Raw genomic sequence first — 27,920 nt, forward strand, 5'->3', positions numbered from 1 at the left:
CTCTACATCCCAAACTCCAGATTCTCTACATCCCAGTGCTGAAGCCAAACTCCAGGGAGGTGCAATGTTGGGATGGTTTAGTATCCTAAGTCACTGCAGATCAGGGGAAATATCCCTGATATTTCAGGGGCAGGGTATATCCAAACAAAACTGAAATCCAAAACATTAGTTAACTTGCTATTAATCCTTAGTTTTAACCATCACTTTCATTTTTATTTTGCTTTGTTTTCCCTCCCTGAGCAGTTTTGCTGGCCCAGCAGTGAGGATTTCAAGTGAGATTTGTACCTGTAAACTGGGGCGAGCACCTTGGCTAAGAGATTGTCCATATCTAGAGCAACTTCTTCCTCCTTAAAGACTGACAGAAACCTCATGCAGGCAGTCTTCCACGAGAGGGATAAAGAGAAGCTACTTACAGGCATTCACTTGTGCTTTTATGGAAGAAGGAACTAGGGATTAAGTATGACAAATGTTAAGGCAGATGGTTGCAGGAATGTAATGAAATTTTGGCCTCTTCATGGCACCTACGAGGGACAGTGTACAGGAAAGTGCTCACTATGGTCCCATGGGCTCTGGGCTTTCATCCAGGGCAGCTGCCTTTTCTCCAGCTGATTTGCAGCACCACCTTACTCAAGGCGTTTGGCCATTTTACACCTTTTCTCAATTTTTGGGAATCCTTAAGCAACTGAGAGAAGAACATTCCAGTCATTTCCACTGCCCAGACCACAACACTGAGCAGAGGAGAGAGGAATAAGTTTGAAAGTTTATTATCGCCTCTTTGGGCATGCCCAAACTAGCAATCAGCTCTTGTTAACACAGGTGGAAATACCTGAGGGGACATTAAAGTTCACCCTGTCATCCTTTATTCCACCCAGGCTAGGAAATAAAGCACTGACCTTGGGGTTAGGGGATGGGAAGGATTTCATCAGCCTATAAAGGCCTGGGATCACAAATAAAATACTTCTGGATCTCCTTAATTAAACACAGCAGAGCATTCAGTTGTGTCTTGCTAAGTGGTCATGCAAAGGGGATGAGCCCTTCTGGCAAGGTGAGTGCAATTCCCTCCTCTTCCCCACTGGAGCAGCCAAGCAGGGTCAAGGCAGCCCAGGAGAGAGATGTGCTGCCTGTTTGCTTGCTCTGTGACTGGCTGCCCAAGTCGAAGCTAGCAGGGAGCTGGAGTGTGCCAGTCAGGTTTTTGCAAGCATGTGAAAATTAACAAATCTCACCCTGAGCTGGAAAGGGCAGATAATTGAGAAAATTGAAATTAAGAGAGAAAAAAAAAACGGGAAAAATGAGGGAAAAAAAGAAAGAACATGGAGATGAGCCAAGAGGAAACACTTCAAAGGCCCATAGCCTGCAGCCCACATTAATGACAACAAAAGATGAGACCCTTACATTTTAATCAAAGGCTTTTTTTTTTTTTTTAAAGGTATAATAATTCTGCCATGAAGGACCTGGCCCCCTGCCCCCACAGGTGTTGGAAAGGCAGACTGGCAAGAAGAAGTGTGGCTTCCTCAGCTGCCTTCTTTCAGCACTGCCTTTGGACATCAGTGAAAGGAAAGCAAAAGTGAGCAGGGCCTTCAGGAGAAATGCCTTGAGGGGAGAAGCTACAGGAAACCAAAGGAATTAGAAACATGACTGCAATCTAAATCCCAGCTTCCTCTGGCTGGTCTCTATGAATACTGCATGTAGGATGGGAACTGGAAGCTGAGAGGCAGCTGAACCAGCAGCAGGAGACAGCAGCATGGCACCCTATGGCTTTGTTGGCCCTGATGGGGGAAACCCTCCTGGAGCAGTTCTGTGTCAGGAAAAGGAGACACACGGGACTTTTTTGGTCTTCAGTTTCTTGTTTTATTGTTATCTTATCAAAACTTCAGCACGCTGCCTGCACCAGACCTTGCATGCAGGAAAGCAGCACAAAAACGGCTAACAATCCCATGTTACAAGGCCTTTTAAGTCTAACCAAAAACTAAATTGCCCAGTTAAGAAGAGACACATAGATTATTTTCCCTATTTGCCCAATAACTGACCCCTAAAGACCCGCAATGTGGATTTTTCTACCCAATTACAAGATACCACCCAAACCCATGAAGAAGAAGGAAGAAGAAGGAGGAAGAAGGAAGAAAGAGGAAGAAGGAAGAAGGAGGAAGAAAAACACTCTATACCCTCCATCTTGTTCCCATATACAACATCCTAAAAATCCTAAAACCTAAATTTCTCACCCAAGTGCCATACTATGCTACTCTCTGTTATCTATTTCTCACTTTTGTGGTCTCTAGTTTATCTTGAGGCTTTGGAAGCTTTCTCCATGAATGAGGGTTGAAGTCAGTGCTTCTCTGGGAGTCAGAACCTCTCAGGGCAGACAGAGAAATATTCCCCTTGCCCTGGGTTTCCACAGCAGCCCAGGCAGATCCCAGTGGGGCTGTCAGGGATAGAGGTCATGGGGTGGCTCATCTGTAGAGATACAGACACGTGTGAGAGGGGGTAGGTGTGACCTCAAATGCCTAAGAAAGATGCTTTTCTGTAATATCTGCCCTCCATGCCATAGAGACATCCTCGTCTGCTCTCCTCAGGCAGGACCAAAGGCAATCAGTGGGGCAAGTGTTCTGCACAAGAGGCCAAACCAAAGCTTTTCTGGGGTGCAGGCATTGGGGTCTTTGTTCCCTGGTACATCTTTGTGAAGGAAGGGGGGAAATGGGAAATGGGAAATGGGAAAGGAAGTAGAGCAGCACAAAACCTGAGGAAAGAAAGCCAGAATAAGGCTGAGTGTGCCATAGGGTGAAGAAGGTCTCCTCAGAAAACAACATATAATTGTTACCATTAGTCTGCAAGGAAGAAGAGACAGGGAAAAAATGAGAAAGGTTTACAAAGACAAAGCCTCAATTAAAGTAAATAAACCAAACCGAACCAGACCAAAAAAAAAAAAAAAAAAAAAAAAAAAAAAAAAATAGAAAAAAGAGAGTGAGAGAAAGAATAATTCACGTAACACTCATTTATATAGAATGAAGACAAATTATGGTTTGTTAGTTGTATTTAATTGTAGTCAGAAGCTGAAATTTTTCATGGGCTTTTAAGGCAGTGCCATACGTAGCCACAAGTAGCAATAGCCTGTGATTCAGTGACATTTCATAACAGCATGAAAAAATGAAGGCCAGAAAGAGTGACACCTGGATGAAACTGCTCAGCCTACTAAAGCTTGTGCCCAGGTAGCAAGGCAATGAGGAGACATCATATTTGGGTAGAGGAGCTGCAACTTGGACAAAAAAATAAACAGCTCTTCCAAAAATGAAGGGCTATTCCATCTATTTCAGCAGATGGTAAGGTGCAGCAGACAGTTTGAAAAAGAAAATAATCCAAGTTTTGATACACATTAGAAATTGCTAGCTTTTTTTACTTAGAAACAGCCAAGACAGTATGCTACTCAAAAAAAAACCCTCTAACACTGAACAACAGAGAATATTTCACATTTGTTGTCTACACAGGTTGTTCAAGACCTTCAAAGGCATGTAGTGATTTTTGATAACACCTGCAGTGTTTCAACAGTCTGGGCACTTTCCATAAACAAAACTCTTGGATTGTTGCAATTGCAGGCTGTTAGGAAAAGCCTGGTCTCTGCAAACACCCCTTCTCAGTCCAAAATTTTAGAGCTTGCTGAAAAGTCTAATACAGCACGAAATCAGAGTAAAGTGAGCACTTTATTCTCCCCAGAATCGTACTGTAGGAAGTAGAACTTCAAGCTTCAAACAGAATATTCCTTTGCACCCAAAATCCCATTTCTACTAAACTCCCTATGAAGTCTGCTGAGGATCTTTTGATCCTTGTGCCAGCATTAGGCCTGATAAACCAAACACTGCTCTCTGTGTAGGTACACAAAGGGAGGTGTTTCTGGAGCTGCAGCTGAAAGCAACTCAGATTTTGGCAGAGTGCTAACATATGAGCTACAGGGGGTTTGCTTTGCAAGACCAATCTAGTTCCATTTAATTTACGATCCTTCAATAGTGACAAAGTTATTCCTTCCTCGATGAAGGAATAACTGTGCCTGAAAACTCTGCTGCCCAGTTTTAACAACCAGCCTCATTGCAAATTTGGGTTCTCTGGCACCCTCAGACTGTCAGGGCTGCACCACCACTACCCCCTGACACTTGTGACAAGTGACAAAGTAGCTGTGTGATGCTGCAAGGGACAATGGGCTTTTTTTGGTTCCCTGTCGGTGTTTTACCAAGCAGCAGCACCTCTGAGCCGTTTTAAGGCTTGCTCACAGCTAGCTAAACTGGGAAGAATTCCGTGACCTTCAGGATATAAATAGATCCAAAGCCCCTTTGTGCCTGGGGAGTGGGACGGGGACACTTCAGCATTTATGACCTGCAATTACTCTCCCACCCAACAGAATAGACTTTGTTGTCTGTTGTCTACAGCAATTACCTGGGTATGAGTGGTGTCATTTCTAACAGGGCCAGACACAAACAAGCATCCCGGTGTGCCTCTGTCTCACTCTCCCTCGGTCCCTCTGTGATGCTCAGCCTGCAGAGCTCTTCCCATCAGCGGCGTGGAGTTGCCAAGCAACATTTATCGTGTCCCTCCATGGGCCCTGCTCACGGCTCTGTGGCAGATCACGCTTTGAAGAAAAGGGGTTGTTGTGCAGAGTGAAATAACTTTCCTTCTCTCTTCTATCTTCCTACTTGATGAGGTGAAAAATGAATCATTCTGAATATGACAGGAATGCAGGATCAAATCCTGCATTCGGTTGCTCTGGGGTAAATCCCAGAAAATTGTCTTTGGGGAATAAATTCACTGCCAGATACCAAGGACCAGTGCACCATACCCAGCACACACATCCAGGATACAGCAAATATTTTTTTTTTGCATCATACACATTAGAAAAAGCAGCTAGAAGAAGTCAAATCATTATTGGCAAATAATTTATTCAGCCACAGTCACGAAGGAATTAATCTTATCCATTATTCTCAAACATGACTCAACCAATTCCTGGAAATAACACAGCTAAAGCTTCTAGCTCTGAGCTGCAAACCCTAAGATTTAAATTCTTATTTAATTCCACAGCTCTTTCCCTCTTGTTATTATGTTCAACAGTGTGCTGCTGCTGTTCGTGTGCCAATGATACAAGGTTAGAAGGCTTAGACAGTTCAAAATGTTCTCTCTGCATCAGTAAAGCTAAAAAGTACAAAGCAGCTCTTACAACTGAGAGCACTCAGGCCATCTGGCACAGTGGCTTCAGTGTGAGCTCCCTGCTCCAGGGCTCTTGGCATCTACCTGGATGTCAGCCACCAGTGAGAATGCCTGGTCTGATCCCAGTTCCTTCTGGGATGCAGCCCCCCAGATATCAGAATTCTCTGCATTCAGCTCTGGGGGAGTGAGACTGTCAGAGCAAAGGATGGGGTTACAGAAATGGGTGTGGGCAGCCTGAAGCAGAGTCCTGTGCTGGACAGGCTGAAGGTGAGGTTGGTAGATGTGTTCACATAAATAAAGGTGTAAGAACGTGAAGCTGAACTTCAACAAAAATATATGTGATTTTCTGAAACAAACAAATGGATTTTCCAATGTATTTTCTCAGTTATTTAAGTAAAACAATGCCCTGCAAACATGACTGTGGGATTTTCTTCTTGGGATGGGTTTAAAGCTAGGAGTCCTGTCTGCTCTGGTAGTTTAACTTCACTCAGAAGTTAACAAGGCAAGGAAATAGCTCAACAAATGATCCTTTCCCAATATCTTAGGTTGTAGATCCTGTGGGGACGCCTGTTTCTCTACATTTACCCTGTACAGAATAATTTAGACTAAATCACAGAATCACAGGATGGGTAAGGTTGGAAGGGACCACTGGAGATCATCTGGTCCAACCTCCTTGTTCAAGCAGGGTCCTCTGAAGCACATCACTCAGGAGGACCTTTGAGTATCTCCAGGGAAGGAGAATTCACAACCTCTCTGGACAAACTGTTCCATTGCTCAGGCACCCTCACAGGAAATAAGTTCTTCCTCTCATTCAGGTGGGACTTCCTGTGTTCCAGTTTCTGCCCATTGCCTTTCATGCTATTTCTTGGCACCAGGAAGAAGAGTCTGGCTCCATCCCTGTGACATCCTCCCTTCAGACACTGACAGACATTGGCAAGGTCCTCTCTCAGTCATCTCTTCTCCAGATACCTTACTTCTAGAAAGCTAAAGTTCTTGGAGATGAAACCTGTCTCTCATAAGTAATTCCTCAGCTAATGTGCACCTTCCTTACAAATACTTCATATAAACCATATTGCTTTAATTCTTTACAAAAAGAAAGTATTCAAAGCTTTCCTAAAGCAAAGACATATGTTATCCCCTAAGCCAATTAGCCAATAAAAGAAAGGAATTAGATCAGCTTGACAAATCCATGTTGATTCTCTTTTACCACCTTCTTATCCTATAGTAGCTAATGAATTGTTTGTTTCATAATTTGTTGAGGTTTCTCTGTAGTGACTCAGCTTAGCTGGCTGATTTAAATTTCCTGGATCTTCGGGGTTTTTTTGATCTACACAAACAAATACCCTATTTGCCCTTTTCAACTATAAAGAGCCCTCTTGATATAGGAGAAGTCCTTGAAGTCCATTCCTAACTGTTCACAGACTGTTTTCACTGGACAACCTGCAGGGGAATTCCCTCAGGTCAAGCAGTTTGAATTCACTCAGTGTAAGGGTTCTTTAATTCACACCCCTTGGCTCTGGCCCCTTCCCATACCCCAATCAGTGTGACTTGTTTTATTTATCTAGCACTGACTGTTTTGGTGGTAAGGGGAGTCAAATCGGCAATGATGACTCCCACCCTTTGCTCTCCTTCTGTGCTCACTTTCTGTGGCACATAGTTTTACAGTTTTATTCCTTCTAGCATTTTTATAGCATATTTATAGATTTTCTTTTCTTCCCTTGCAGCAATGTCTTGTTCATTCTTTGCCAGGACCCTTTTGATTTCATCCACACATGCTTTGGTATCATTCTCTTCTCATTCCTAGTCTGCTGCTGCTTGAACTTTCAAAAAACAATTAATTTCTCATTTAAAGGCATTAATGAGGTCCTCACCCACTTTTAGTGTTTTTCTTTTGTTCTATTCTTCTCCCTGCCTTAGGAGATCTCATCATTGCACCTCTGCTCTCATCTCTAAGTCAGTGCTTGCTGGCCTGTATTCCTTTTTCCTTGACTCAACCTACCAATTCCCTAATGTTTCACAGCCAATTAATCCTTCTTCTGCTGTTCCTACTTTCTCTTTTCCATGTGTCTGGGAAGCTGATTAACTCATAGCTTGGTATATGTACTAAGGCTTTATATTCTTCCTGTTTAGCCCTTACACTCCTAGCCCTTGGGCAGAGACATTTCAGATGTTTACCAGATTGCTCCATTCTTCTCCCAAGTGCCTCATTTTCACCCCTATTAAATTTCCCATTTTCCTAACTCACTAACCAGCATGCTGCCTGGTTCTTGGAAGACTGCTGCACTGTAAAAAAATCCCAAGTTTTTGTCGACACTGTCAAGGATTTGTCTGGCCCACCTGTGCCACCTTCCACAGAGACCAAAAGAAACACAGCAGCCCCTGGAAAGGAGTTAGCAGTGATCCCAATAATGGGCAGGATTTTTATTTCAGTGATGGCAGATATATGAAGGAAACAGCAATTAATCCTTCCTGTTTGCCTTCTCTAAGGATATCAAATTTTGTTGTAAACACTGGAGATTTAAACCTCTTTGTGACCCCTTTCACCGAAAATAAATATTAATAACCCCACTTCATAGACAGGGAAACAAACATAGGAAAGCTAAATGGCTTTTTATGGAAATGCCGAGGCAAAGGCAGGAGCTGCCAGAGCATGCACTGGAAACCATTCAGGGAGAGAATCAGTCAGGCCTTAAGGAGCAAGGGGGCAGAAAACAGGGTTGTGATTGCAATTACATCAGCTGGTGAGGAGCCAGCCCCTCAGTGCCCAGAGCTCAGTTAGCCAAAGGCTAAGGCAGTTTACTGACACTGGAGTTATTGCCAGAGCATCCAACTGATGATTGTTTTTAGTGGTAGATTTGTCTTCCCCCTCACTGGTCCATGCATGAGCTACAAGCAGCTTAATTAAAGGCTAAAAAAGCCCCTGATGCTAAAATAGCTGCCTTGCCATCTTTCTGGAGATGGTGCTAGACTCATAGCAGGGTACTTCCTTCTGCCTTCTCTTTTCTCTCACTTTTCTGTTCTGTTCTGTTTCTCTCTTCTCCTGTTCTCTCACTTTTTAAAAGTGAAATAAGAGAAGCAGGAAAAAGAAAATATGAAGAAAGTAGCCACAAACTGCTCCATCAACAATAAAATGCCACGGATCTTCCAGGGCCTGTCTGAGGATATGAGTCCCTGGAGAGAAAGCCCAAGGCCAGGGATGATAGAGGCTCAACCCTCATGAAAAGCACTCACAGACCCCAGAGCACAATGCAGCGCTGAGGATACGGACTTGGCTGCCGTTTATGGAGTGGGGAATACAGTGGCAGATTTATTCTACAGTAAAGAGGGCTGTTTCTTGGTAGCACTAATACTGACACATTCTCTGGGGACGGAAGAGGATGCACAAATAGGAACAATTCTCCCATTTCTCTCCCCGTGTCTCCCCCAAATGCCCCCTACTCCTATTTCCTCCTGTTCTCTTAATTTCTCTCCTTGCACTGAGTCCTCTCCTTCCTCTCTGATTTATACCTAATTTCTTTAACCTTGTCCTTCATCTTTTCTCAATGCAATTACATGGACAGGGTTTTTAGTTCTCCAAGATTTTGCGTATTATTTTCAACTTGTGTCCAGCCCTCTCCCTGGAAAAGCATACAAGTGTTTTCATACAGAGGGTCAAGTCCTGCTCTCACTAAAACAAGAGAGAAAATTTTCACACTGTAACGACCAGCCATGGGACAGGATGGGCTGATAACCTGACAGAAGAGGCTTTTAAAATTAACCAACATAGCTTAAAGAGAAATGTCCTAACAAATCATCACTGCTCATCACTGAAGTGGAAACCAGTGATGGTAACTACCACCACACACCTGCACAGAGTAACTCCAGCTCCCTTCTCATCAGCTGAAATCAATACAGAGCAAAGAGTATTCAATACCAGGCAGTTTTACATCCCTATATGCCCCCTCCTTGTTCCAAAAACACACACCCACTTTCACTATCATATTTGCCTTTTTTATCTCACAGTGGAACAGGAACTGGGAGAACAAACAAATTGGTCAAGAGCACATAAGAGATCTGTGGCAAAGAAAGAAATACGAGCGCCCCAAATTGCTGCCAAACAGTCTCTGACTCAGGCTTTGCATCTCTAAGGGATGGATAGGGGCAGTGGATCTTGTCCAAGAACTGATAAGACAGGAGATAGCTCTATCACCCACATCTCTGCTGTTTGGCAGCAGTAGAGAAGCAGTGGAGGAGCAGGGCTGCTGTCTTTCCCCCTCCTTAATCTGCTTCCTGCCTGCTTCAAAAACAAGTCAGTGCACGGTTGTTTATTATTATTATCACTGTTATTTTCCAGAGTGCTGTAAAACTAGGGGATAGAGCACTCTGACAGCCTCATAACAAACAGCAGATAAAACTAATTAGATTTTGTTCTTCCTTCAGTTTGCTGACTTGATTCTTTCTTCTTTTTATTGTTTAATTATTTATTTTTTAGCCCAGAGATTTACACACACACACAACATGTATTTCACTAGACACTGGCAAGGCATCCTTGGGATCGTCTCTGGCAGGAAAGGGCTATTGTGGCTCTGAGACCCAAGAGTTGGCCAGGGGCTGAGACAGAGGGTGCAGTGTAGTGCAGGGCTCAGCACAGCATCTTCCACCCACATCATGTTAACGCTGGGGGAGGAAGGCCAGCACAGCTATTCACAGCCTCCAAGAGAGTCAGTGTGCGACAAAAGGCATCAGTAAAAAAAGTTAATGTGCCTGGCAGGAGCCCAGAACTGCTGCAGCAGTGGGGACCAGGCCAGTGCCTCTAAGACACCATCTCTTCAGGCCATTATGGGAATGTTTGGCGAGAGGCTCAACCTGACAGCCTTGCTGAGTCTTGAGGGAGGACAGAACAGTGGGGAGCAGGGCGACTGCCCTCTCCTCCCTCTCTCCCTCCCTTTCTCCATGTCTGTTTCCAAATTCTTTGGGATTATCTAGCGACAGCAAGAAAAGGCACTGCTCTGAGTGCTCAGCACTTCGCAGGCTGAAGTGAGGTGACGGCCCGGGCGCAGGGGACAACAGCTTCATTCACTGGGGCATACCAAACCAGAATTACAAGTGTGCAAGAATAAACAAGGCTGGAGTTAATCTAAAGTTGTTTTACACTTTGTTTTATTAAAGTCAAAGCACTTCCGTTCCTCTGTGCAGAGCCTAGCTCTGCTTAATTACCATGACTCAGGGAGAATTTTAATAGCGCGGAGCAGCGCACATGGAGGCATTCTCCTGACCTCTAGAGGTCTGTGAAAAGAGGAGTATCTGCTCCCTCTGGAGAAGTTCCTGGAGAAAAAGGAGACAGCCCACAAAACTGCTTCTCCTGAAGTTATCCAGGTGCCATTCCCAAGTGGTTGGTCACCCACCTGTCCCCTGCACTTCCTCACCCGTGGGCTGGGGGCTTCTCCTGACCACTGCCTTCTGCACCACCCTCACCACTTGCTGACAAGCTTTGGGCACAGGCAAGGAATGCTGCCAGGGAGAAAAGCCTGACCAGGTTTTTCACAGCACACGGCAGCATTTATGCAGGTGTGGTTGATGTCCAGGGACACTGCTCCCAGCTCAGCTGCTGCATTTGGATCCAGACACTGAAAACACCCTCTGCCGTCTCCCCACCTCCTGCAGCTCCTAGCACATCTGAAATGATGGTACTGCTCATACATATTTGGCTCCAAACACACATGGAAGATACATCTTTTATATATAATGACAACTCTTGCACAGTTTAGTCAGTGCAGAATTTTCCCACTGAACTGAATTCCCCATATCTTAAAAAACTCAGAATGAAACAGCTAGAAAGACAAATATTATAGCTCAAATATTTGCATCTCATTAAAGAAAATGCTGATGTAAGAAGATTTTTTTTTTCCTTTGCAATAGGGTTTACCACTGGCAAGCCTTGGTATGTGCCCTTCAGCTACTGTTTGTGGCAGAGTTGGTACAGAAAGCTAAGTGGGGGCAAACATGCACATTTACAGACACAGATATATACAACAGTGCTTTTTACCCTGTGTTCTGGGGATGTGCTGTATGCTGAACACCCCAGAGTATGGCTTTTGTATGCTGCCATGTCAGTACCTTAGCACAGTGTCAGGTTTTTGTCATGCCTACAAACACTGGATTTTTAAGTTCATTATGCACATACATTGTTTCTTTAGTAATAAGCTTTGAAGCAGTATTATACAAACTATTATAATGGGAACACCTGTTTCACCTCTTTTGTGTCCCTTCGTGTGAGCCACCCTTTTATTAAAATTCAGTATTGTGTGCAACAAGCTGCATGCTAAACCAAGCAGAACAGGACATCTGTAAGAGGCACACACCACACCTAATGAATTAGTCTGGGCTAAGAAGCTCAGCTTCTAAGGACCCAAGCTGCCTGTCTTTTGAGCAGCATCCTAAAGAGATAGAGACACAGGGAACTCTTATGTGCTAGGGGAGACTTTAAGGTTTCTGGATACTGAAAACCAAGCAGGACAGGAAGAAGCTTTTTATCTAAAGAGCAGCCTCCTGCTGGAAAATATTGTCTAGGTAGTCTGAGGAAAGGTGCTCAGAAACACATCAGAGTGTTCCATGTTCTGCACTAGGAATTCTCTTTAAAACTAGCATAAAACCAGGAAGATGATACAATGCTTTTAATAATGCATCAATATTAATAATAATCATCACTGGTAATCACTGGAGTCCTTGCAGGCTGTAATGCTACAACACATTGCACATTCATCCTTGTCCTTGAGCCTCACAAAGCAGTGACAGAGTTGGGAGCCTCTTGCATCTTAAAATTAGCTCAATTTAGATTCAGGGCAATTCTCCATTTGCAGCAGCAGAGTCTAAGACACATGGCAAGATCAGGCAATGTGAAGTGTGAGATGAAGTGACATGGCTTCATGCTTTAGAGATACAGAACACGTGTGTGGATTCTCTGTCTGTGCTGGATTCTCAGGAAGTGGGAGGCAATTTTAGGAAAAATCTAATTTTTCTCCATTTGGAGATTAAATAAACTGTTCTGATTGATTTTTGGGCTAAATTCACTCCTGGGTTTTGCCACCATCACTAATCTATTGGTGAATTTAGCTCAGTTTCCAGAGGATCACTATGAATTGGCACTGCTGCTTTCCTTACTGTGGCACATTGGATTTCCCATGCTGTTGCTGAGATACAGCCATCTCAGAAATATGTACAGCCTGACCCAACCTGTTGAATGTACTGTAAGAATTCTGATCAGACAGAAATCAGAGACATGCTCTACAGCTCAAGAGAGAATGGCAACAGAGAGCTCTGGTGAAAGACATCAATAATTGTCACTTCTCCAGGCAAAGGCTGCCTAAAGTCAGAAAAAGAGAAATATCTCTGATTCCTTAGTCTCAAAATACTGTTCCTTAGGTCAATCTGTATGAAACCATATACTAGGGGCAGCCATGAAACTGGGGATTCTGTTTAGGAATGGATGACCTCACACAGGACCACCTGGGCTAGCAGCCCCTTGCTCTGCCTCGGGTACAAAGTGTAAGGAGTCATTCTCAGCACATGTCTGTATACAAATTACACAAACACACAGTCAAGTCTCCATTCAGAACCCAGAGCAACACTGGGAAGGGTGCTGAAGCTGGCAAACAGGCAAACATGAGCAGTGATCCATTTTCTTGCTGCTCTGCAAGACGCAGCCTTGCTCACACAGGACTGCTCTCAAACCCACTGTACAGCCCAAGTGCTGCTGAGCCCAGAGGAAGAGCTGTGCTGTTGGGTGATGGCTGGCTGGAAATGTAGAGCCCCCTCAGAGCCCTGGAGCTGCATGTCTGTCCTGTGCTCACTCCTTCATCTTCTGTCTCGCCTTCCACACACGAGAGGCACTCCTGGATCTCTTGGTCTAGCTCCAAGAATTCCTCTTCACCATCACAGCTACTGGCAGTGTCATAATCAATCTCTTCTGCACAAGGAGGTTCATCATCAGACTCCAGGCTGCTGTTACTGCACCTTCTGCAGAAAAACCACAAGAGAGACTGGACGTCACCAAAGGAGGAGGTGTTGTCAGGGGGAAGAGAAAGCAACAGGGAAATGTTTTTTTTTGGTTCAACCTTGGCTCTGTTAATAAGGGATGAGGTGTTACTAAGCAAGCTCTGGTGTGTCTTTGTGTCTGTCTCACCAATGACAGTGATAAAATGAAGACTGATACTCACTGACCTCTCAGGAGTAAAGCATTATTATTCCCATCACTCTTATTCCTATTGGTAATACAGAAACAGAGTGCTTTACATACAGACAATACCATTCTTGCCTTGAGGCACTAACAAAGATTGCAGAAGCTGAAATATAGCAGAGAAGAAGGCATTCAGTTTCCAGAAGGTTGCTGGTTTAATCATCATCCCCCTCGCTGTAATTCCACATTTAGTGTAAGAACTAATTAATCCAGGTGGTTGAAGTGCTTTGGCATCTTTTCCTCCTGTTCTGTGCAAGCTCAGAGCACTGCTAACAAGAGGCAGCACAAACAAAAAAATGGAGCCTCTTGGATCTTCAAGCACACTGGCTGCAGGGAGGGCAGAAGCAGCAGGAGTGGCTGTTTTGTGAAGAACACTGAAAAGCTTTGGTGACTTCCTGCAGAAGAGCCAAACTCAAAGTAAAGCCTGAATGGCTGAGGAAAGACCCTAAAGGGATGTCACAGCTACATCATGTAGCTCTCAGAAAGGCAGGTTACCCCACCTTGGCTTCCTGACATTTACTCAAAGGAATGGCCACAGAGGTTCTCCTTATATGCCCACTTTCAATACATGAGGTTTGCCTGATGCAATATTTATGGCAGAAAAGTGACCACTAGACTAGATGGCTCTGGGGGTCCTTCTCCTCCCAAGCTGCCTGCATCCCATCTGGCTCTCAGCCCATGAGGGCAACTGGGTAATTTTTTGAGACCAGAAAGCAGCCTGTGATTTCAGTGCTGCCTGGGTCACAGTCTGGATGAATCAGGGGAAGAGATACTGCATTTTTCACCTCCAGCTCAATGTTTCGATCAGACACAGAGCAGGGAAATGCATTGCTTTGGGGGACAGGGAAAGGAATAACAATATTCCACCTCTGGGCCAGAGTTTTTTAATTTGTCCCAAGCTGGGAAGGATGAATGGCTTGGCAGATGGAGCATACACAGATTTAATGTGTGGTCTGCTCACTTACATGTCAGTAACCAGAATAATCTTCCAGGTTTCAGCTGTTACACAGCAGTGCCAGCAAGTGAGGTTTTAGAACATACCAAAGGTGTAAAGTATTGCTTTTGGATGTATCCCCTCCTCTGCACTCCAAGAAAGGTGTAAGATTTTCCTAGGTCTGAGACTCCAGATCTTAACAGCATACAGACTATTCTGCAGCAGAAACAAGAAGTGTCAACCCACATCTCCTTTTCAGGCTGATCTCTGGCTTAGTTTACTTCAAAGGCTGGGTATAAAGGATTTTCTGAAAGCTTAATAGAGCTGTACAGCTTAAAAATAAATAAAAGAATAATTATGCACTTTTACAGTTTCTGGCTCTACTTCAGTCTGCTCAGAAATCTGGGTCAGGAAGAACTCATAGTGAAAATGAGGATGTGACATGAAACAAAACAAACAAACCAGGACAATCCTCCCAGCACAAACGGCAACAGAAATGGTCCCAGCCGAGTCTGACCAGTGGGTTTGATTTTTCTTTTATTTTTCACATGCTGGTATGGCATGAATTACCATGATACTGAGTACCTATGATAATGTTCAAAGCTGAGTAAACCCAGGGGAACCAGAATTTTCATTTATAAGCCCTGCTCTTGTAGATTTGCAGTCAAAAAGAACCAAAGCATAACTACTTTCAATATTGCACTTGTACATTTTTAAGGAGCTGCTAATGCCATTGGGACAGAACATAGCTGTTGCCCAACTCACTGATATTTTTCAGATGGAACAGCTTGCAGCCTAGGAACTGAAGGTCAAACATTTGCATTAACATGATAATTGGGGGGAAAAAGGTTAAGTCTGAGAAGTCAAATAACAGGATCTTCTGAATTTTTCAATAATTTAAATGATTTTAGGACTGTATTTCTGACAAAAAAGGAAAAATGCCTCCTACGACAAAAACATTTTGCTAATGAAGTCTGGAAGACAACAAACAGAGAATGAAAGACAAAAAATACAAAACTGCCATTTCTTTACATTGAAGACTGAAGGGATATTCTTTAGGAAGCAAGCATTTATTCATAAAACATTTGTAATGGGCTTCCAAAGCTCCCCTTTGTTGCCTGCCTGCACAGCACACAAAACACCAAGACCATGAGAACTCAATTTAGGGGGGGCAGCTGTGCTGCAGAAAGAGGTTCCCCATGAGTGAGGATGTGCTTAGACCTGATTGGAGGTCAGGAAAGAAGATTTTCTTCCTCATTAGCTGTGGCCTTTGCTCCTTTGCTGTGGCAGTGATGAGCAAGGCAGTTAGCACTGATCTTAGTAGTGGCTTCTCCAGCCTGAGCTGACAGCCCTGGATCAGAGCTACCAAACAGCAAAGGAATGGCACCAACCTCCTCCTGCTGCCAGCACGGGCTGCTGACTGTCACACTGCTGACTTCAAAGTTGAGAACATCTTTATCACACTGACAAACTCTAGCAACAGTTACATCTCTGCACTACATGGAACTTTACATCCCAATAATTCACTTTCTGCTGCAGGACGATTTAAAACACATTAAAAAGCAACACAAGTGGGCTGGTTCCAAGCAGCAGGTTCTTCTGAAAGAGGAGAGGTGGCAGCATGTGGCACGTGGAGGAGCCAGCCAGTTCCAATAAACCAAGTGCCAGTTCTTGCATGTTCTTCACAGAGACCTTCCCCTTCCATGCAAATGGTGAAACAGGGTAAGGAACAGGATTGCCAATATCTATTGACTATTGTGTTCTTTCCCAACAGTTTTGTGGGTTTGTGTGTTTATTTTTAATCTGATCTTTAAAAGCTGGAAAAGAATACACCTGACAAAAAATGAAACAAAAACCAAAAGCAAAACAACAACAAAAAACCTACCCAGGAGACATGAAACATATTTATCAAAGAATAATGATGTTGTCTTACAGAAGGTAAACAAAGAAGAAAACCAATGACACTACATTATAGAAATCCAAGACAAATATAGACTGAACATGAACATAGTACAGAAGAGAGGGGAGAAGGCTGGAAATATATTCTACAGCCAGCAGTCTCCCAGCTTTCACAATAAAACATGAACACATTTGGTTGATCTTCATTCAAAACCTGTGGCGTCATAGCCCCCATCTATTCCAGATGATGGGAACCACAGCAGCAATTTGCAACTTCATGATGTAATAAATAGAATGTTTTGTTTTGATTTTTAATTTGCATATTTACTCAGATATGACTTAATTAGTTCTCCTTTCCTATGTGTGTGTGGTTTTTTTGTTTGCGCAGTTTTGGAAAGCAAGCAATATTTGGTTCCCTGTAAAATAATTCTGGGTTTTTTTCTGGTTTAATGGGAGAAGGAGAAGGGAGCCCAGTGCCTCCTCACATGTCAGCGTAACTGGAACTTTGTGGTATGACTGGAAAACACTTCTTTCAGGTGCCTTCTGTCAAACCCTCATTCTGAGTCAGCCTGCTAGGTCACAGCTGGAGAGAAAGCTCTCATGTCAGCTGTCCTGCTGAGCCACACCTCAGAACACACACTCTGAAACTGTGGTGATAAACTATAGCTACACACTGCACATGGGGATGAGCAGCATCTCTCTTCCATACTTAATTTTCATCTACTTGTACATGCACTTCCAGGGAATGGAGAAAACTAGAGAACTCCTAAGTAATTTCCAGAGATTTTTCACTCACATTTTGCTTGTGTGGCAGGTCTCTCATTCTCTGTGTATTCTGCTGGCTGAAAATAGAAGATTTCATGTTTTCTGCAGGAAAGAACGGGCACTGACAACTGTCCCTCTCAGGGAATCTGTGACTGCTGCTCAGGGTTTCTGCTTGACCTTCACTTGACAGCCCTCACAGTTGCAATGAATTACAGAAGGAAGTGGAGCATTTACTTTTCTTTCATATTGCTCCTCTCACTGTTGAATTTTGTTGCAGCCTTGTCAGAGAGAAGCTGAAGTGGGAGGGTTTAAATGAATCACATAAAAAGGAGGAAAAAGCTGAGGCTGGAGACCACTGCTGGTCATGGACATACCAATGTTTCTCTTTGAAGGATGTATCAACAAACAAGCAAACACATCCTCAGCCTCTCTCTGCAGTGAAAAATAACCTCCCAGCATAATCACCCTGCCTGTAACCCTATTGTCTCCTTGTGTTAAACCTTTTCTCCATCATGGCATGTCCCAGTTCTTTGGAAGCTGCCCAAAGCTGGGATGTGGCTATAATGAGCCAAGCACATCTCTGATACAGTTCATAGACTAAATAAGGCAGGAAATAGCTTTACTGAATTTTTTCAAGAGATGAGACATTCTTGTGTGTGAATAGAAAGCAGAAAAAAAGATCTTTATGTGATTTAATGTGCCAAGTTCTCCACAGTTACAGCATTGACCTGAAGGGTGTGGTTTTTCCCCACACTGGCAGGGAGTGGAGACCCCAGAAAGTTCCCTGACCACAATTATCACCTATGCAGAAGGGGAATCACCCATTCTTTTCCAAAGTTTTACCTATTGTATGAACAATTACCAGTGCTGGTAAATAAAGTGTCCTGAAGCTTTAAAGATATGCTGCCCTCTCCATGGTGAATTGGAATTGCCTTGCCCTTTTGGCTTTCTGACATTAAAATTCCATCTGCACCACCAAATCTAAAAGGGATGTGTGGTCTTGCAGAGTTTTGCTTTTGAGGAAACCATATGTTTTATTAAAAGCAGGAACACTGCTTCTGAAAGCTTGTAATGAATCTAAAATGAACCTTAAGCAGACACATTTGCAGTAATCCCAGAGTACAATTCTGCCTTTAATTGCTTCAATAAAGTAGTATTTTAGGACATAAATGAAACAACTATGATGCTTGCAGGTAATTACACCTGTAAGAAATACACTACAGCAACAAGAAGGGCTTTAATTTGCCCTTTGTGTCTGGATTCAGTTGCTAGAAGATGCCTTGCACACCTTGTAATGACTTTCTAATTTCCCCTCTGCCTTTCAGCAGCTCCCCAGACAGCAGCCTGGCACCCTCCTGCCTGAGGAGTGCCAGACAAGAACCTGTTTAGCTCCTGACCTCACCAAGGAGGGGACCAGCTCTGTTCTGATGCAAGATGACTCCAGCTTTAGGAGGTGCTGCTTTCCCCTCCGTTGTTGCTGCACAGCAAACACTAATGACGTTAACTTTGTAGACTCCCAAGGGACTTCCCTTCCCAAAGACTCCTTGACAAGGACTTTTGCATCACACAACCTCTCCTGAGAAAATGTGTGCTCAGGCCAAGGCAGTGCCAGGTGCCCTGGCTCTCAGCCCACCACGGCCCAGCCCATCCTTTCACCAGCAATATGAACGTAATTAAATGTGACTTTAAATTCTGTTTGCTGTGGCTGAGACATGTTTGGTCTTGTAGGTTGGGTTTTTTTTCCTCTTTTCCTTCTTGCTGTAAATAGTCAAGAGAAAGGTGCAATTCATCGCTAAGGCTCGAACTAATTAGTTTTTCAGAAGTTCCCAGGCTAATTGTAGACTGCAATATTTATAATTGATTTGGCCAGATTAGAAATGGGTGTCTGGTGCACCAGTTAGATAAGTAAAGGGCAAATGGGTTTTATTTAGAAGGGAAGACAGCTTGTAAATAAAAGGAGAGCATGAAGAGGAAGAAACAGGCTGACTCCTGGCCAATGCTGTCCCCTAATGTTCATTCAGGCTTGCAACAATTTAGGCCTGGGTCAGCAATTTACTTGCACCTACCATAAACTGTTCTTGTCCCCAGGAATAGCTGCCTCCAGCAGTGGGGAGAAGGTGGCTGATGCTGCTGTGGGGGCAGGGGAGGTGCTGAGCACACACTCTCATCACACATGGTTAGGAAATGGAAAAGCCTTCCATGAACGCCCAGAACTGCATTTAATTGAATCACACCATGCCATTGGGACAGCTTTGATCTTTCTGTGAAAGACGAGCTTGCAGAGAGGACAAGAAGGCATTTTCCTCCCATTTGAAGGGTAGCTGATGTTGTATGACATTCCTGCATGCCAGGTACCTCAGTTCGGATCCAGGTGTGCTTCCAAAGCTAACCAGTAAAATTCACACAAGCTGCTCTTCAAACTTGCAGGATGTTGAGGAGCCAGAGGCTGTGGATTCAGTCTTATGAACAATCATTAATTTCCTCCTAATGGAAGACCAATCTATAGATCAGAGCAGGGCAAACACTGCATCTTTAGCATTCTTATAGCTGTAGGCTTGTAAGCATTAATAAAACCCAGTGACTTGAACAGATACAAGTCAGCCACGAAATTAAGCTCTGGCAGTTGCTGCAGACCCCAAACATAATGAGTTTTTCTTCTCTCACCCTTAGACTGTTCTTAGGTCTTGTATATTTTTTTTTCTTTAAATACATTCACATTTCAGCACAGGAAAACACCATCCTGTGGGTATTTTATGAAAGATTTGTGAACTGACATAATCATTTTGGTTAGTGATGATGTTTTCTTTCACATGGTACAATACCTGGCTTGGACAAAACATTAATAATTCCATTAATCTGCTGCATATGAATGGAAAAGCTGCATCCCCATCATCACTGAAAAACTAAATGAGGGTACTGAGTACCCTCCACTTATTATGGTGTGAAGTTAATTATAAATTAAGAACCTAAGCATGAAAAACTCTGACTTTACCTCCACAGACATACCAGACAACCTGTTAAATTTCAGTCACACCAAACAAATCCAGGCACTCCACCCAAGCTGGGGGAACAGTCATTCACCCAAAACTGGCATCCAGCACCAGCTTCTGTGTTAATTCCTTGGCAATATGGGATATGCCTGAAGAAACCTTGAGACCTGGCTGCTCATGTCTGTACAGAACTATATTTCTTGATATTTGGGCCAAAATCCCAAGCACCAGGGCTCAAGCCCTGGGACACAAATTTTAAGCAAGTCGAAGACTTTTATAAGAAGCATGTGTGATATATTTATGTGATATATTCAGACACTGTTGGGAAACAGATGTTTAGAGTGTTTTGGGAAAGCATAGGTCACATCTTGCCTTTTAGATCGATAATATACTACAACTTTGTGTTTATTTAAGGGATGGCTTAATACCAGGTCCACTGGGATTTGTTATATTCATTAAAAATGAGATCTACACACAGGAAATAGAAGATGGCTGATGCAAAATAGATGGAATAATACCCATCCACCAGGCAGCCCAAGCAGTGCCTTGAATTTAGAGTTTAAGGTTCAGAGGAAATGCTTCCAAAACAGGTATATTTTGGCTTTCTACAGCTTAAGCTTCCTATGGAAATATGAGCAGTCAACGCCCCTTGTATGGGAAGATATTTAGTGAGACTACCAGAACTCATTAGGATACTAAATAATGAAAGAGTTGCTGGAAATATGATTTTCAAAGTGTTTGAGAGCTTTTCTCACAGTGCCTCTATCTCAAGCAATTTCTTCTCAAAAAGATAATCATGTTATTGATGATACTTAGCAGTCCAGCCAAAGTAATACAGGAAGATTATTGGAATCCTTGTAATGGCTTTTAGATGCTTCCAGTAGTTGAGATATTGCACTGTGTGGGGGAAAGAAATGTAGAAAGATTTTGGCTTAGATGCTAAAAAATTGTACTGATGAGGATAAAGAATGTAAAGGCAGGCAAGTTCTCCTGAGATTTTTTTCCCTTGGTGCTCTTTCACATAATTCCACTGACTCTATCCAAGTTGTATAAGTGGTTCTATATATTTAATTTCAAAAATCCAAGTTTCATATATATATATCCCTTAGTTCTCTCTGAGCAACTTAAAGGATTTGGGATTTTGAAAGCAAAATGTTTTAAGATGGCCAAGACACATCTAGCCTGTGCCTTAGTTACGTATCTGTCCTATGTACAAGGTATTTTTTGGGCCAGATAAATACACATGCAAATATTTGTTTGCACAGAAGATGACAGATAGATATATAATTACTTGACTGAACTAATAATTGCTGTAAATTACTAATTTCCAACCACTACACCCCGTGAAGGAGAAAGAAACCTCTGGGTTGCTAGTTTTTTTTTCATGAAAATGTATTTTTAGCTGATACCCACTCTGATGTTTCAGAGAATCTATGGCAGAGGTTAAATAATGAGGCTAAATTATTATAAATTATATGTGTTCATGTATGTAAAGAAGTTTAAACAAGCACATAAATACTATCCCTTATCTACCTTTCCTTAAAGACAGATAAATAATAGATATATACACATTATACACACACACACAGACACCCACACATGCTCTCAGTTTTGTGATTTGCTCTGTATTCAGAGCACAATTTTCATTACAAAACATGGGAAGTCTCAGGAGATGCTCCTACAGCTCCCTGAGAAATAACAATAGGTGCTCACTGAACCTTGATGCTGTTGCATTCAAGTGGAAATAACGTGAGGGAAAGAGCTGGTTGTGACCAGAGCAAAGCACTTCTTTGACTCTGGTCCCCAGGTGAGTGTTGACAGAGCAGGAGCTCACCTGAAAGGGAAATTAGACCATCTGGGTAGGACTGGTAGCAACTGACAGAATGAGAGGACACAATCTTAAGCTGTGTCAAGGGAAATATAGATTGGATATTAGGAAAAAGTTTTTTAAGGAAAGGGTGATAAAGTTCTGGAATAGTCTGCCTGGGGAGGTGGTGGAGTCAGCATCCCTGGATGTATTTAAAAAAAGACTGGCATGTGCCACTGGATGTGGCACTGAGTGCCATGGTTTAGTTGAGGTGTTGTGGCTGGGTTGGACTTGATGATCTTGAAAGTCTCTTCCAACCTTGTGATTCTGTGGCTTGAGATGTGTTAGGAGGTCAAGAGGCAGGCAGAAATGGTTGTCTAAAACACCCAGTGTTGTCATCTGCTGTTTGGGAGCCTAAAGCAAGACTGTGGCTAAAGTCAAGATCTTGGATTCTCAATAAGGAAATCAGGACATTTTCCTGTTCCATGTGGACTTGACTCCTTCTTGTACCTCTTATAGTAAGGAATGCACATTTTTAGAAACCCCTCTGCACAAATCTTTTTCTTTCACGATCTTGTATTTCAAATGGGTAAAGAACAGGTGGGACCAAAAATACTCAACTCTGGTAAAGAGAATGATTCTTGTTCTGAAGCACCCAGAGAGGGGACAGGGTATGACAACACATGGAGGTTCAACAGCTGTTCTTCCACTGAATTCTGCTTTTAAGGAAAGGCTTCAGAAAAATATCAGCTTAAGGGCCACAGAAACCAATTCCTGGAGTACACTGAAGGCAGTCAAGGCCAACATGATGGCAAAGCCCTGAAGCCTCAGAGGTTCCAGGTGATGGGCATCATTTAACACGGCCACCTCTTAAAGTAACTTTACCTATGATGCTTTACCAAGGTCCTGTGTTATCACAGATTTCTTGGAATGGATCTAACACAAGTCTGCAAAGTCATAATCCTCCTAAAAGTTACACATTTCATTCAGGGGTGCTCATCATAACTGATCTGAGAAACCTCCTGTATTATAAAAAGTTCTGAGACTGATATAGAACTTTTATTCTCTCATCCTTTCCTGAGGAGAACAAATATATTTAATCAATATTATAGTTGGGGGGGGCGGGGGGGGGGGAGATAGAGACCCTGTGTGTACCCATAAGAATGAAAGAGAGCAAGGGCAAGGTCAAAGAAATCTATTGTGCCTTTAAAGCAGATTGAAGTGGGGTTTATAGCATAAACATCTGATGAAATATGTGTGATCATAAATAATCAACAATAGATGCAGCTTAAAACTTCAGCCTCTGCCCTCACCCTAAATCTCTTCTCAGACATAATGAGATTCAGATAAAACAAATCTGAATACTCATGTTCAATATATTTCAAAACATTCTGATCAATTATGTTTTTAACACCATATGGACTTAAATCCAAAACCTTGCTTAACCTCGCTCATTACACAGCTGATTTGCATATGCTTTGGACTCTATTAAGGACAACAAAAAATGTCATCTACTGCATATAAAAGTGGCAACGCTTGCTAATTCCCTGATCTTGCCAAAGCCCTGCCAGATGTTTCATGAAGAATAGCAAATATTTCATTATGTTCTCCCTGCTTCCTAAAATTTTTCTGTCAGGAACTGCAAGGATGAACAAGAAAAAACAACAGGCATGGAGAGCTGACAAAAAAAATGAAGCATCAGTTTCAACCTATTTCAGAGCTCAAACAGGGATCTAAAGGGATTCTTTGTGCCAGAAGGACCTTCCAGCCAGGAACATATGACTCCCAGTAAAGAGAGGAAATAGGAAAAACAACAACCATTTGCTCTGATCTAAGGAGACACCATCACCTTGCAAAAAGAACAAAGTAAAACACATATAAAAGTTCCCATTGCTGTTTGTTGCAAAAGAGATCCCCAAATTCACTTCTGTGTTCCTGTTGTAGGCATCTAATAGTGTTTCACCTTTATAACAGGAATATGCAGTTTTCAAATGAATCCATTTGTAGCTTGTAGCATCTATCAACTCCCAGGAGGGAACATTTTTTAAAATTGCTATTAACATGACTATTTTCTGAATATTTTATAAAAATCAATTTTCAAATGCCTGCCAAAATATTCTATGTGTTTTACCTGAAAGTTGCAATTATATTTTCTTTCTTTTTTTTCTGTATGTGAATATATATGTCTATATTTATACATGCTTACATAAATTCTTAAAAGAGTACTAACCCACCATGGAAGCAAGCATATTCTGAGTGAAAGCTGGAGCAACATAAACTGACAAAAGTATTCATTTAATTATGGTAAGACATGTATTTGGATGGATGGGGCAAATTATAGCATGGCTTGCAGAGCAGTGAAACAATCACTTTATAGAGAACCACCCTGAGCATTTAACGTCACTCTCTGATTTACAACTAAAAATGATAAAAGGTCAGTTCTTGTGCACAATGTAAGTGACTGAAAAAATATGTCAGGCTGTACATCAAAGGAAAATTAAATTATGAGGTTAAAATACTTGGTTTTCAAAGATACAGGTTCTGTACTCTCTGGGCTTGCAGTCACTGTGAGCAAACTGCTTTTCTCTCTTTTCCCCAATTTCCCAGTAATGTGGGCACACAAGGCTCCATCCCTCCACCTGTCTGCACGACAGAGCCAAGGTGTGCCTGAAGCCTTCCAACACCTGCCTAGTCAAAATGAGGCTGCAGAACTCTTTATTTGCCTATTCTGTGTGTGTGCCATTCTCTGCTCTGAAAGCAGTGACAAAGGGGGTGCTGAACCTCACTGAGCAAGGTCCAAAAAGGTGCTAAACCTTACTGGGTTTGGTCCAAAACTCCTCTCAACAAACTGTGACTTCAGTAAAGTAGCAAGTTTCCAGATCCATTAGGGACAGAAGCCAGTGTTCTTGATTCTGCCAGACAGAATGAAGAATTTAGCTGGAGGAATGATGAGGATGTAGGACTCCTGTTGACATCAAGAGTGGGGGGAGGTGCTCAGTGACACCAAGGATTAGCTGCCAGATCATGTTTTGAAAGAGAAATGCTGTAATTCTTGCAGTCCTGAAAACAAGTAACATCATAAAAGTGAAGGGGAGATTGTTTAGAAGGGAAAGAAACAGCCAAAAGCTGCCAGATTTCTGTGCCCAGCAATCCTGGCTGCCAGATCCAGCTCAAGCAAACAAATGCTGAGGACTTGTGCACGCTGGTTCCACTGGACATGAAAACCTCATTAGTCACGAAATCTTGTATTTCCTGGCGTTTGTAGTTATCTTTTCCTAGCTCCTCATTTTGTCTCTGCTTCAGAAAGCTGCTTATTGCACCAAAATTAAGGGGCATCTGCTCTTCTCATGGTGGATTCTGTCTTCCAGGAACTGAAACACCAGCTGAAGACCAGGTCGTGAGTTGTTCTGGCTCATGAATTGTCACCAAGGCGTGGAAAGAGCCCACAGAAATTTTATTTTCCAGTGCAAACAACACAGATCCACGTGTTAGAATATACAAAGACACTTCACAGAGGGGATGCATTTAGGAAGTCTATATTCATGGATACTTACAGGACTCTTGATTGATGTGTTCTGTGATAGAATCTCTTCCTTCCCCATCAAATCATGATGGCTTCATTTTCTCCACAGACATTTCTGCTGCACCAGCAGTAATGAGGTACCTCCACAGTAACATTTCAAGTGTCAGTAACACACAAACCATTAAAAATCCCTTGTATGATGCTGAGGGACACAGGCTTTTGGAATGATGCAGATAATAGAATGGTGGAGTAGCTGCAGCCAAGTCAGGCTGCTGCTGACTTTACCCTGAGATTCCCAGGCTTACGCTGGACTTTCTCCTTTTCTGCACAGCCAACCCAGAGATAAACTGTGTCAGATTTAATGGTGCATGATACAGGCAATTCAGTACCAAAGCAGGGCGGGGGGAAAGCATTTCTGAGGCAAGATGGGTTATCAGCTCAGCTCAAAAAGCAACCTATCAAGAAACACTGCCAAGGCAACTTCAGAAATCTATAATTTAGGTGTTACCTTAAGCCCGAAACTTTGTTTGGAAATTTTATACTTCTGACAAAGCAGACTGGCAAAGCCCAGGAGGATCAGACCAGCTATCAGTCCAGATGACAAAGTAATACACTTAGTGTATATCAAGTGCTGTGCACATGAAAGGTACAGGAAAGATGGCAACATTATACAGTTTTATCCTGCAAGGAATCAAAGGTGCTATTACACAGCAGTTTTCCAAGGGCTATTACACTCCATTGCTTACCCACCAATCAGCTCACCTTACTGGGCTTCCCAACAGTATGAATCACTTTTAAATAACAATGCATTTACTTTACATACAAACTTTGCAGCCTGAAACACCCCATACTGCTTTCTGAAAGGGGAAGCAGCCTGAAGATTTATCAGGAACAGGGCTGCTGATGTACAGGAAGCTGTACCAGCATGTCCCAGCTGAGCAGCCAAGCTCTTGAACAGCATCATTCACCACTAATTTTGCAGCCATTTCTGAGGCAGAGAGTGACATTTTACTTTACTTTAAATCTTGTCATTTTTAGAACAGAAGACAAAGAATTCTAAAGTCAGTCAACAACCAGTGCAAAAAGTTTAAGGAACTGAAGATAAGAGAAATATGCCTTGTGTCAAAACTTGGCAAAGATGCAAGCCCTAGATCCCCAATTCTTGATACTGAGAGTATTTCTTGGTTTGCAAATGAATAAGGATTGCTGTGCAAGGACAATCATTCCATGGAATCACTTAATGATCTGGGTTGGAAGGGACCTTAAAGATAATCTCATTCCAATACTTCTTTCATGGCCAGGAACATTTTCCACTAGATCAGGTTGCTCAAAGCCCCATTCAGCCTGACCTTGAACACTTTCCAGGGATGGGGATCATTAGCTGATAATTACAGCAGCAGTGAGAGCCTGTGGAACGTTTCATGCCAGCCTCACACACTCACTCCACGGATGGGCACTGTGGTAAGGCAGGGTGAAAACTGCAGCCCCCCCTGCCAGGGCTGTGCCTGTTTTTGTAGCTCTGGGAAAGCCTGGGGCATGGGGAGAGGCTGTGCACACTGACCCAGGGCACTCTTAGCCAGACTTTTTCAGCCATGCTCCCAGGTCTCAGTGGAAGACAGCACAAATCCTGCCAGATGCCCTTCTCTGACACCCACATATTTGCTGGAACTGTCTCATGTGAGTTTAAGAGGAAAAGGCTCAGAATTAAATACACTTACACAATTAGGGTCTTATTAGCCTAAGCTGTTAAGGGTGAATTTGATTAGCAAAAATTAGTGTAAATTATGTGTCCGAAGATCTGTGACTATGGAGGAGCCCAGCCAAGCACCTCAAACCAGTATCTTTAGCTTCTGGAGAAGCTTCCTCCCACTTCTTCATGCTGCTGTAGACATTCCCAATGCAAGAGAGGTCCATGAGGAGACAATCAAGAGAAAAGAAAATTTCCTGAGCTGTCCCCTCCCTTGCTGCTTTCAAGGTCTCTCCATCCCAGAAGTTTTGCATATCCTTGTCCCATGCTACTCCCTATAGTCAGGAAATGCCTCATATTTCTCTTCTTACAGAGCTTCTCCTTTAAAATGGATTAAATTAAAACTCCTTAAACTCAGACCTGTCAATTTCCTCTGTTGGAGACTTTGGATTTAGATATCTTTGCTCTACTGGAAAATATCCACTGATAACAGCAATTATTATTATGAGAGACATCCTTAGAGATAGAAACTGGCTGTTAGGAAAGACTGAAATGAAGGGAAGAGGAGCAAAATAAAAATATTATTCCCACTTACCCTGACAGAGATTTAATCACCTTCCCAGCATGACATATCAAGAGTCCTTGGACAACCTCCTGAACAAGACTCAATTGACACCTATAATGTAAAGCACTTGATTTTCTCACCATAACATTAAGCATCATTACTAGAAATGGATGATACAGTTCAAAGCTAATTTGAAATTTAATTTGAAATCATTAAATATATATGTAATTGCTTCTTCCCACAAACCAGCATTTGGGCCCTGAAGGCAGCATCCATAGTAAGCTAAAAGACAGTATGTGAAGTTCTTTCTGTGAGAATTTACAAGTGTGCATGCGATTAAATGATTTATAA

At 42.7% G+C, this 27,920-nt stretch overlaps 1 protein-coding gene across 26 annotated transcripts in view; it reads right to left on the reverse strand.

Annotated features, from left to right (window-relative positions):
* The window catches only part of AGBL1 (AGBL carboxypeptidase 1), a 388,880-nt gene that overhangs the window by 109,562 nt on the left and 251,398 nt on the right, over window positions 1–27,920 (reverse strand). For 22 of the 26 annotated variants that reach the window (XM_085588335.1, XM_085588330.1, XM_085588332.1 and 19 more), the window contains one exon: window positions 4,900–13,179. The exons of 3 other annotated variants lie outside the window; for them this stretch is intronic. In XM_085588335.1, the coding sequence (XP_085444461.1) occupies window positions 12,873–13,179 (307 nt within the window). In that variant the 3' untranslated portion in view covers window positions 4,900–12,872. One more of the 26 variants, XM_085588338.1, reaches the window with a different exon arrangement.

The sequence above is a fragment of the Lonchura striata genome, chromosome 10 (genome assembly GCF_050655825.1).
Source record: "Lonchura striata isolate lonStrDom1 chromosome 10, ASM5065582v1, whole genome shotgun sequence".
In the NCBI taxonomy this organism is placed as follows: domain Eukaryota; kingdom Metazoa; phylum Chordata; class Aves; order Passeriformes; family Estrildidae; genus Lonchura; species Lonchura striata.